The sequence below is a fragment of the Oreochromis aureus genome, linkage group 3, assembly GCF_013358895.1.
Source record: "Oreochromis aureus strain Israel breed Guangdong linkage group 3, ZZ_aureus, whole genome shotgun sequence".
Lineage (NCBI taxonomy): Eukaryota > Metazoa > Chordata > Actinopteri > Cichliformes > Cichlidae > Oreochromis > Oreochromis aureus.
Genome location: NC_052944.1, coordinates 56,540,694 through 56,552,787, shown reverse-complemented (window position 1 = coordinate 56,552,787; position 12,094 = coordinate 56,540,694). Strand labels below are relative to the sequence as shown.

The 12,094-nt window shown below is 38.0% G+C and overlaps 2 protein-coding genes and 1 long non-coding RNA gene across 3 annotated transcripts; all 3 read right to left on the bottom strand.

Moving 5' to 3' along the window:
• Positions 1-528: 528 nt before the first annotated feature.
• On the bottom strand, positions 529-2,469 carry LOC120432719 (ladderlectin-like). The gene is made up of 7 exons (XM_039609417.1): positions 2,342-2,469; positions 2,186-2,263; positions 2,005-2,043; positions 1,661-1,776; positions 1,422-1,556; positions 1,223-1,334; positions 529-858 (listed from the first exon to the last, which is right to left on the bottom strand). Exons 2-7 carry the CDS (start codon positions 2,244-2,246, stop codon positions 776-778), a joined length of 546 nt encoding a protein of 181 aa, XP_039465351.1. The 5' UTR covers positions 2,247-2,263; positions 2,342-2,469; the 3' UTR covers positions 529-775.
• Positions 2,470-8,805: 6,336 nt separating this feature from the next.
• On the bottom strand, positions 8,806-9,996 carry LOC120433969 (ladderlectin-like; the record flags this gene model as incomplete). The annotated part of the gene is made up of 4 exons (XM_039601201.1): positions 8,806-9,135; positions 9,502-9,613; positions 9,701-9,835; positions 9,940-9,996. Coding segments are annotated over 4 exons (387 nt in total), but the record flags the coding sequence as incomplete, so codon positions are not given.
• A 6-nt stretch (positions 9,997-10,002) lies between these two features.
• LOC116320885 lies at positions 10,003-10,721 on the bottom strand. The gene is made up of 4 exons (XR_005610787.1): positions 10,606-10,721; positions 10,450-10,527; positions 10,270-10,308; positions 10,003-10,057 (listed from the first exon to the last, which is right to left on the bottom strand). It is a non-coding gene; the product is annotated as an uncharacterized LOC116320885 (long non-coding RNA).
• Positions 10,722-12,094: the final 1,373 nt, after the last annotated feature.

Here is a 12,094-nt window from a genome sequence, read left to right as displayed (position 1 = left end):
GAGTAAATGTGGTTATCCCAGCTGCACATCTGTCAAAGCTAGGAAGGCAACAAAAGAAAGCTCCAGGCCATCCAGGAGAGAAAGACAACTGTTACGTAAGGAAAAACCCTTAGTGATCCCATATGTGTCAGGAGAATCGGAGCAGTTAAGACTCCTTTTCTCTAAACAGAATGTCACTTATGACTTTTAAACCCCAAAACACGCTGTGCCAAAAACTGGTCCATCTAATGAAACAGGTCCCCTAAAGTAAACAGAGTGATATAGTGTACACTGTTGAGTGCCAGGAGGATTGCCATGATTTTTATACATCAGGGAAACAAAACAACCTCTGGATAAGCAGATGGCACAATACAGAAGAGCTAACTCGTCAGGCCAGGACTCCATAAAGAAAAGATTTAATTTCTACATCATGTGAGGACAGAAATTTGAATTTGCATGAGGTATTTGGAAAATGGTGCATTTATACCTGGATGAATATGAATTTTTTGAAGTATTCCCATGAAAATGTGACAAAGACACACAGACCAGTTTGATTCAATGCTTAAAGGTTTAATAATGAAGATGATGTTCTTTCAGGAAAGTAAAGTGAAAGCTTAAAGCATTCTTGCCATTACACACTCATTAAAAGAGACAATCCAACTACAGGTTGCATCATTTTTCAACTTATTCCTTATGTAGCGTTGCAGTGAACTAAAAGAAGTAAAGATGTAAGAAGAGAAACATTTTAAGCTGGATTTATGAGATTATTTGCTCCGAGGACCGGTGAACCAAGCCTTCATTCCAGAGATCGTCTGACTTTCCTGGCGCAGACAAATGGGTATCTGGCGTTACAGGGTATGTCATTCATACAGAGGTTTCCTGTAAGCACCAAAAATGAACATTAAGTGAAGCCATGATCACATGAACGTCTATGCTGACACAAATATTTAGTTTGCATAATAGCAGGAGCACCTGTCAATATTCATTTTTGACTCTACTTTCACAGCACTATGTAAATGTGCTTTAAATTTAAAGACATGAAATACAGAAAGTCATTTTGTTCAATATGGTAAAAAACAAAGTTTGTCTTTGTTAAAAAATAAAATATAGAATTTATATTATATTCCTGTAAGTCGTTGCTATTTAGCACACCAAATGATAAGCATTTTTTGAGAAAATGTGGATACTGTAACAGTTTTTGTTCCCCTCAAAATGAATTCATACACTTTGTTTTAGCTTTTACCTGTCCAATTCATATGCAGGCAGTTCTCTCTGCCCCCGACATTGTTAGGCTCTCCTTGACACCAGTTTGCATATGTGAAACGGGTTCCATCAATCCAAAACCAATAACCCTCCTAGAAAACACAAAACACAGAGAATAATGTCGATAGGCAGGCATATCTTCTAGCGTCGGAACTAATTTCTAATATTGAGTAGTGTACCTCTTGAGCATCTGAACCTCCAATCCATGTAGGGACATTATTACGAGCACCATTTAATATGACCCTCTGAATCGCTTGGTACTCTCCAAGGTTGCGCACAGATGCCAGATTTGCATTCAGGGCCTGACAGTGTCTCTATGGGGGAAGAACAAAAGATCTAGTTTAAACCAAGTTTGACATGAAAAGTATTAAAGGAGAGAGAGAATTAACAAATGCTAAATCAAAATCAGTGTTTTTACCTGTGCCTGAGCCCAAGTCAGTTGATTGGGAAAGAACTGAAAGTATTGGTTTCCATATTTAGTCCAACCCCAGAAATCCCTGAAACATGTAGATCTCTTCTCTACAAGATGCTCTCCTGAGGACAAGCAAAGAATACTTAGATACTCAAACATCATTTTTACTATCTACAAAAAAGTTGTAATCTATCTATCTATCTATCTATCTATCTATCTATCTATCTATCTATCTATCTATCTATCTATCTATCTATCTATCTATCAGCAACAAACTTACTGGCATAAAAGTTAGGACATAGATGTGTTCTTCAGTATGACAATAATCTGAGAGGAAAATTGTTACCAACCTTGGGGATTTGATTCAGACCCATCCTTACCCACTTCATCTGGAAAAACCCGAAAAAAATATAATTTTGATAACTTTTACTGTTAAATTTCCATTTATAATATTCATATTATAAATGGTGTTTGTATTATTGAAGCACATATATGCATGTATAAATATCTATATTACACTACAATACTCACTCGCAGCAGTGGTCAGAGCGATCATTGCACAAAGAAGTGCAGACACAGTCAGCAGCTTCATGGTGATAATTAGTATCTCTGTGAACAACAAAAGACCCAAAGTTATTGGCACTTCGTTAAACAAAGCACAGAAGAGAATCTGAGTTTTCAGCCAACCTTTTGTAGAATATCTTGTCTGTTCAGCACCAGTCAGTAGCTTCAGCCTTCCAAGGTTGGAACAAGGTGATGAACAGCTCTGAGATCACTGCTTATATTCTGTTTCTTTGTAGTTTCAAAACAGGGAACTAACATTGAAAAAAAATGACACGTGTATTATGTGATTCATGCTGGCCAGACTTTTACTGCACTTCTTTCTTTCTCAACCAAAACCAAAATTATTGCCAAATGCTGACTACATCTTCCAGCTGCCCACTTAATTTTACATACTGACTAGTCAACAACTGGTCAACACTCCATAGTATAAATACAGAACATTTTATATATTTAAGAAAGTATTTTCTGGAAAGAAAAAAAACATAAATCAAAGGAGAAGCTGAGTTCATGGACATTACATAATCAATGTTTTTATGAAGATCTAAAATCATTTCTGACGTTTTGCTCTCACAGTACTCGTAATGAGAATTTTTCATCATTAGACCATTTGATATCTTGGGGTTGATGCATGTATTCTGCCTCTCATTTCCAGTTCTTTCTTTTTGTTTTCTAACTTATTCCAAATGCATCCTTTTCATAACTTATTGAGTGTTCTTTTGTTAGTAGGTGGTCCAGGTCCAGTTTAGCTTTCGCTTGCTAATTCTTCCCTTAGCATATCAGGAAAAGAAATTAAATAAGATAGAATGAGACCAATGCCTCTGTTGATAAGCGATGTCTTGCATTTTTGACAGGCATTCCTATCTGTGTCATATCCGAATTTCTTTGTAGAGAAAGATGTGAGGTTAGCAACACGCTCAGCATCATTAATGGGCTGGATCTGTGATTCCAGCAGTGAAAGAGCTGTGCAGAGTGTAAATAAAAAAACATGTAAAGTAATAGCTAACTTTGAATTTGATGACATGAACTTCTCTTAAGAAGTGGAAACATGGGACAACAAAGGAGTGAACAAGTAATCATTACTCAATGGAAACAGCTCAAGGAACATTTTGCAACTGTAGGTATGAAAAAGCATCTTAGCTATAAAGTTTCTCAGAAGTAGAGAGTTTCACCAATTTGCTAAAAACTGCATCTAGGAACTGTGGAAACATTTCAGAATAATATGTATTCACATAAAATTCTGAAGACATTGAATATGTCATCAACTAGAGTACTCAATATTGTTAATGGATTTTAAGAATCTTGAGAAGTCTCTTTACACGAGGGACAAGGCAGAAAATCAAAAATAGATTCCATGATCTTAAAGACCTCAGGTGGCACTGCATTAAAAAGTTGGATGACTCTCTCATGGAAATCCTTGCATGGCTCAAGAATACTTCAAAAAGGATTCTGTGTAAAGTTAATTTGCCATGCTAATGACAAATCTCTATCATTAATTGAAGTTTACTATGCAAAGAAGAAGACATATGTAACCCAAAATGCTTTTTCTGGGCCGGTGCTAAACTATATTACTATTTTTTTTTTATTGAATGAAAGAGAAGTTTGTTCTACAGAGGAATGACATGCCTCCATGTTTAACATGTGTCTTGTTTCCAAGACACATATGAGATACTTTGTGTCTTAAAGTTTTGCAGACTTAAATGAGTAGCTTTTGAGCCTGAAAAAGACTTTAAAACCTCATTCAAAAGAATCCTGTAATGATAACAAAATGGTTTCTGGAACATTGCCGAGGCTTAGGAACTTGCTTGAGATTATCTGATGGCTCGGTCTTAGCCAAGCAGCCCAAACAAACATCTTGGGTCTATTTGCACAGTTTTTTACCCACCAGACAAAGGAAGGAACTGAACCAAATGGTAGAAACCAGCAGGGAAAATCTAAAAATAAAGGTGTCCTATTGATACTGACTGGCTTGTAGGATTCATTGGTACCCCACATAGCAGACAGGTCTGGCCCAAATCTGGTGTCAAGCCAGCACTGATAGCTGACTTCTCAGAGGTATGTCATCCAGATATGGGCCAGGCCTGGCGTAAATGGTACTTTTTATGTGATGGCATGCCACATCTGGCCCGATTGTGGTTTGGGTTATGTGGCCCAGGCTCATAGAAAACTGGTCTGGACCGTATATGGCATCAAGCTGGCACTTCTGACTGACATGTGTCATGGCAGGGTGTATGTCAACCAGATGTGGGCCAGGTCTGGCAATGATGGCACTATTTATGTTCCTATTTTACCTAGAAGACCCAAATGCCACGTTGCAATACTATACCGCTATGGTAGCCAACGTTTCAAATGCAGGTTTGACAGGTTTGTGAGTGTACACTTTATCCAAAAAGTAGTGAGGGTTTACTCAAGTTTACCAGTGGTGGCTGCAGCTCAGGAGGTAGAGCAGGGCACTTATTGATCGGAAGGTTAGTGGTTCAATCCCTGGCTCCTCCAGTCTGCTTGCCAAGAATATGAATGTAGTTAGGAAGCACTCAGTTTACAGAACGTGTGTGATTGGGTAAATGTGGCATGTTATATTGGGTAATCTGGTAGAGTAGGAAAGGGCTATATAAGAATCAGTCCATTGACTGTCTGAACAGAGTTTGGTCATGTTTCTTTGGTGCTATCATGTTCTGGCACATGTTGTTATTACATGGCTTGATTAAGGTACACATTAGGCTGACATCTGGGGCCAGAGCTGAAACTGTTCTGGGCCAGCAGTGGGCCAGCAGTGTGTCTGCAACTGGCCTTGTGGTAAACCAGATCTGGGCCACCAAAGGGCTGTCATTCTTTACATTGTGTGGGCCAGATCCGGACCATACCAATTTTGCTATGTGGGTAGGAAGCTGAAAAGTAAGAAGGCTGTTGCAAGGTCATGGAACAAGACACGGAATGGATGAGCCTTCAATTCCACTTCCTCTATAACGATGACTTGCTCACTTTCTAGGTCAGGCATGGGGTTTTAGCCTCTGTTCTTTAGCACTTTATAATGCATTTGAATATTCAAGCTACGTATAAGATTGAGGGAAGTTTTCATGTTGAAAAACACCACAACTAGAAATCTATTTATCGGAAAGAAACTATCTAAACCTACCTGGTCATATGTCAAAATGTAATTGCCCCTCTCATTAAATCATGAAAATACTGGAATGATTTTTTGGAATGTTTCACTTTCCTTAGTTAAGGGCAGTGTTCATGATTCGACAATAAGAAGGAGACTAGGCAAAATGGCATCCATGGAAGTTTTCCAAGGCAAAAAACTACAAAATACAAAAACTTAAAATAAGTCACACTTTCACCACGTTTTCTTTAAGGATTTACGTTTTGGAAGCAAGACAGGGAATTAACAGGAAATAATATCAATGAGGATCTTAGGCACTTTGTACAGCTTTCAAATAATTATTATCAAATGACTGTCATTCTATCCCTGCCATGGTATATAAATTTTCCTTTTTCATTTTATTCTTTGACTAGTTTTACACATGGCAATTATATTATTACAAGTGAGTAGTTAATTGGGCATGAGTGAGGGATCAGAGCAAGTGTGATTCAACAGAACCCTTTGTTAATAAAAAACACACCTTTACGGAACCTTGTACAGCCCCAACCTGGAGGCAGGCCTCTGAGACTGATTCATTTGAGACCAAGGGGTCCCAAATGCGCCAGGGAGGTCTGTCATCCCATACAAAATAGTGCTTTCTGAAATAAGTGAGGGCCAAATCTGGAGGCCCGGGTAGTACGATTATGGGCTATGCAAACTGGCTTTAGGCAAATCAAAAATCATCTTCCTGGTGGGAAAGGAGTTGAAACAGCTGGTGGACACCAGAAGACAAGGAAAATGTGGCTCACTTGTGGAATATTTTAGGTACCTGACATGTACAGACAAGCAAAGTGGGCCTTTGTGTGCGCAAACGAGAAACATAGAATGGGTCTGCATTTGTTTCTACTTCCTCTATGAAATATAATGAAATATGTTGAAAGTTACCATTTCATGTTGGCGTCAACCTCAGTTATTCGACACTTGATCATAACAGTATATCACTTTTACTTATGGGAACTTTTATTTTCGACAGTTAAAAATGAGGAGATAGCTATAAAGCCCCAAGTCTTGTGAAATAATGTCTGAAGTGAAAATAATTTCAGAAGTTTTGAAAGATGTTCTTTGTTTAGAATGTTAGCAAGGCTGTTGGCTAATTGATGATACCATAATAATGAGTTTATCTGTCAGTCACAGACTTTAGATATGCTCTTCTTTGCTGTCTATATTATTTGCATTTCAATACTTACATACTGGTGAGAAAACACAATCCATTTTGATATTTAAAAAACATACAATAAGGCCTTAAGTGTGATCACTTTACAATGATTTCTTTTAGTCTTCTTAATGTAACCCAATATACAAAAACCAGCAATGTCAGGTTCAGGGTAAGTATGTGACCCAAATGCAGGACTTCCCAAAAGAGACTGTGTTTGTTCACAGTGGAGATGGTGAACAATAGCGTGACAGTTTCCAAAAATATGGCTTCCATTGTGGAGCTCGTGACTCCCACACAGTGCTCATGGTCTGTAGTGTGAATGGTGAAAACACCAACACTTGATATATACAATAGCTCCACTCCTGTGACACACTCCCTACCAGGCTCTTGAAAAGACAAGATCAAGCAAAGATAGTTTCATCTCAGAGTCAGGGCTGTACTGACTAGTTAGCTCAGCCACACTATTAAGTAGTGGACCACTGATGGGGATGATCAGCGGCAGCCGGTGACTTGATGGACGACAGTTATGGCTGGCTTCAGGATGGGAAATCCTTCCAGCCTCATGATCAGAAGTCATTAGAGACAGTAACGTGTTACACGTTACTGTAATCTGGTTACTTTTTCAAGTAACGAGTAACGTAAGGAATTAGGATTGCAAAAAAAGGTCATTAAATTAATGTTACTTTCCCGTAAGCACGCTTCGTTACTGCATTATTAACCAGTGCTTTTGTTTGTGAGAGTGTCTCATGACAATGACGTAAGCGTGTGCAACATTCGTGGTTAACAGCTGTGTGCAGATCAACAATGGATAATATATCGAGTGCGGGAGCGAGTATGACTGTGCAGCGCTTAAAGCATGGAAGTACTGACCTTACTTTGAGTTTCATTCAGTAAAAAGAGACAAAAACTTTAACATCCACTGTTCACTGCGTGGGAAGAAAACTTCTTTTTACAGCGAAAAAAACCCCTAAACTTCCAAGCAATGTGAAATTCACAGAGAAACTGCCGGATCCTTCCACTGACATGACTGCTGCGGCACACCTGCACCAGGGCAAACCTCCACCCACCCCACTCCTGCTAAACAGGTGAAAATAGATTTAAGAGCAACAGGACTTAGTGCCGCTGAGTCTTTGATTTTATTTATTTGCTGCTGTCTTTTACTAAACACAGCAGACTCTGGAGGTTTGCCCTGTGACAGGTGTGCCGCAGGTGTGCCATTTTACCACTGACATGCTGAAATCTAAAGAGGAGCAGATCAGACAGAGACTTACAATGCTTCCAGATGAAAATACTCTTCAAAAGGTGTATGAATTCACTGAGAAGGCTCATGTAGCACAGCATAGTCTAAGACTTGTACATGGAAGAAATGGAGAAGACGGCTTTGTTATCTACCCTGGAACACCACCAAGTCCTTGGTTCAGGTATGTGGATGACACCTAGATGAAAATCAAATCTAAGGACATACCACAATTCATGGATCACATTAACTTGGTGGGCAAACACAGCAAATTCACCAGGGAGGTTATGAAAAGTTGCAGGTTAGCTTTCTTAGACTGTGAGATTTCCATCAGTAATAGGGGACATTTAGAAGTCGATGTGTACCGTAAACCTACGCATACGGATCAGTATTTAAGATTTGACTCTCATCATCAACTGGACTTCCGGCCAGGGAAGCAGAAGAACATCACATCACCCAATTTCCTTCGGGGTCAACCTTCAGGATCAATAAAGTTTTACTGAATTGAATTGAATCACGAAGGCCCTGAGTAAATGTGGTTATCCCAGCTGCACATCTGTCAAAGCTAGGAAGGCAACAAAAGAAAGGTCCAGGCCATCCAGGAGAGAAAGACAACTGTTGCGTAAGGAAAAACCCTTAGTGATCCCATATGTGTCAGGAGAATCGGAGCAGTTAAGACTCCTTTTCTCTAAACAGAATGTCACTTATGACTTTTAAACCCCAAAACACGCTTTGCCAAAAACTGGTCCATCTAATGAAACAGGTCCCCTAAAGTAAACAGAGTGATATCGTGTACACTGTTGAGTGCCAGGAGGATTGCCATGATTTTTATACATCAGGGAAACAAAACAACCGCTGGATAAGCAGATGGCACAATACGGAAGAGCTAACTCGTCAGGCCAGGACTCCATAAAGAAAAGATTTAATTTCTACATCAGGTGAGGACAGAAATTTGAATTTGCATGAGGTATTTGGAAAATGGTGCATTTATACCTGGATGAATATGAATTTTTTGAAGTATTCCCATGAAAATGTGACAAAGACACACAGACCAGTTTGATTCAATGCTTAAAGGTTTAATAATGAAGATGATGTTCTTTCAGGAAAGTAAAGTGAAAGCTTAAAGCATTCTTGCCATTACACACTCATTAAAAGAGACAATCCAACTACAGGTTGCATCATTTTTCAACTTATTCCTTATGTAGCGTTGCAGTGAACTAAAAGAAGTAAAGATGTAAGAAGAGAAACATTTTAAGCTGGATTTATGAGATTATTTGCTCCGAGGACCGGTGAACCAAGCCTTCATTCCAGAGATCGTCTGACTTTCCTGGCGCAGACAAATGGGTATCTGGCATTACAGGGTATGTCATTCATACAGAGGTTTCCTGTAAGCACCAAAAATGAACATTAAGTGAAGCCATGATCACATGAACGTCTATGCTGACACAAATATTTAGTTTGCATAATAGCAGGAGCACCTGTCAATATTCATTTTTGACTCTACTTTCACAGCACTATGTAAATGTGCTTTAAATTTAAAGACATGAAATACAGCAAGTCATTTTGTTCAATATGATAAAAACCAAAGTTTGTCTTTGTTAAAAAATAAAATATAGAATTTATATTATATTCCTGTAAGTCGTTGCTATTTAGCACACCAAATGATAAGCATTTTTTGAGAAAATGTGGATACTGTAACAGTTTTTTTGTTCCCCTCAAAATGAATTCATACACTTTGTTTTAGCTTTTACCTGTCCAATTCATATGCAGGCAGTTCTCTCTGCCCCCGACATTGTTAGGCTCTCCTTGACACCAGTTTGCATATGTGAAACGGGTTCCATCAATCCAAAACCAATAACCCTCCTAGAAAACACAAAAAACAGAGAATAATGTCGATAGGCAGGCATATCTTCTAGCGTCGGAACTAATTTCTAATATTGAGTAGTGTACCTCTTGAGCATCTGAACCTCCAATCCATGTAGGGACATTATTACGAGCACCATTTAATATGACCCTCTGAATCGCTTGGTACTCTCCAAGGTTGCGCACAGATGCCAGATTTGCATTCAGGGCCTGACAGTGTCTCTATGGGGGAAGAACAAAAGATCTAGTTTAAACCAAGTTTGACATGAAAAGTATTAAAGGAGAGAGAGAATTAACAAATGCTAAATCAAAATCAGTGTTTTTACCTGTGCCTGAGCCCAAGTCAGTTGATTGGGAAAGAACTGAAAGTATTGGTTCCCATGTATTTAGTCCAACCCCAGAAATCCCTGAAACATGTAGATCTCTTCTCTACAAGATGCTCTCCTGAGGACAAGCAAAGAATACTTAGATACTCAAACATCATTTTTACTATCTACAAAAAAGTTGTAATCTATCTATCTATCTATCTATCTATCTATCTATCTATCTATCTATCTATCTATCTATCTATCAGCAACAAACTTAGCCGCATAAAAGTTAGGACATAGATGTGTTCTTCAGTATGACAATAATCTGAGAGGAAAATTGTTACCAACCTTGGGGATTTGATTCAGACCCATCCTTACCCACTTCATCTGGAAAAACCCGAAAAAATATAATTTTGATAACTTTTACTGTTAAATTTCCATTTATAATATTCACATTATAAATAGTGTTTGTATTATTGAAGCACATATATGCATGTATAAATATCTATATTACACTACAATACTCACTCGCAGCAGTGGTCAGAGCGATCATTGCACAAAGAAGTACAGACACAGTCAGCAGCTTCATGGTGATAATTAGTATCTCTGTGAACAACAAAAGACCCAAAGTTATTGGCACTTTGTTAAACAAAGCACAGAAGAGAATCTGAGTTTTCAGCCAACCTTTTGTAGAATATCTTGTCTGTTCAGCACCAGTCAGTAGCTTCAGCCTTCCAAGGTTGGAACAAGGTGATGAACAGCTCTGAGATCACTGCTTATATTCTGTTTCTTTGTAGTTTCAAAACAGGGAACTAACATTGAAAAAAAATGACACGTGTATTATGTGATTCATGCTGGCCAGACTTTTACTGCACTTCTTTCTTTCTCAACCAAAACCAAAATTATTGCCAAATGCTGACTACATCTTCCAGCTGCCCACTTAATTTTACATACTGACTAGTCAACAACTGGTCAACACTCCATAGTATAAATACAGAACATTTTATATATTTAAGAAAGTATTTTCTGGAAAGAAAAAAAACATAAATCAAAGGAGAAGCTGAGTTCATGGACATTACATAATCAATGTTTTTATGAAGATCTAAAATCATTTCTGACGTTTTGCTCTCACAGTACTCATAATGAGAATTTTTCATCATTAGACCATTTGATATCTTGGGGTTGATGCATGTATTCTGCCTCTCATTTCCAGTTCTTTCTTTTTGTTTTCTAACTTATTCCAAATGCATCCTTTTCATAACTTATTGAGTGTTCTTTTGTTAGTAGGTGGTCCAGGTCCAGTTTAGCTTTCGCTTGCTAATTCTTCCCTTAGCATATCAGGAAAAGAAATTAAATAAGATAGAATGAGACCAATGCCTCTGTTGATAAGCGATGTCTTGCATTTTTGACAGGCATTCCTATCTGTGTCATATCCGAATTTCTTTGTAGAGAAAGATGTGAGGTTAGCACCACGCTCAGCATCATTAATGGGCTGGATCTGTGATTCCAGCAGTGAAAGAGCTGTGCAGAGTGTAAATAAAAAACATGTAAAGTAATAGCTAACTTTGAATTTGATGACATGAACTTCTCTTAAGAAGTGGAAACATGGGACAACAAAGGAGTGAACAAGTAATCATTACTCAATGGAAACAGCTCAAGGAACATTTTGCAACTGTAGGTATGAAAAAGCATCTTAGCTATAAAGTTTCTCAGAAGTAGAGAGTTTCACCAAATTGCTAAAAACTGCATCTAGGAACTGTGGAAACATTTCAGAATAATATGTATTCACATAAAATTCTGAAGACATTGAATATGTCATCAACTAGAGTACTCAATATTGTTAATGGATTTAAAGAATCTTGAGAAATCTCTTTACACGAGGGACAAGGCAGAAAATCAAAAATAGATTCCATGATCTTAAAGACCTCAGGTGGCACTGCATTAAAAAGTTGGATGACTCTCTCATGGAAATCCTTGCATGGCTCAAGAATACTTCCAAAAAGGATTCTGTGTAAAGTTAATTTGCCATGCTAATGACAAATCTCTATCATTAATTGAAGTTTACTATGCAAAGAAGAAGACATATGTAACCCAAAATGCTTTTTCTGGGCCGGTGCTAAACTATATTACTATTTTTTTTTTTTATTGAATGAAAGAGAAGTTTGTTCTACAG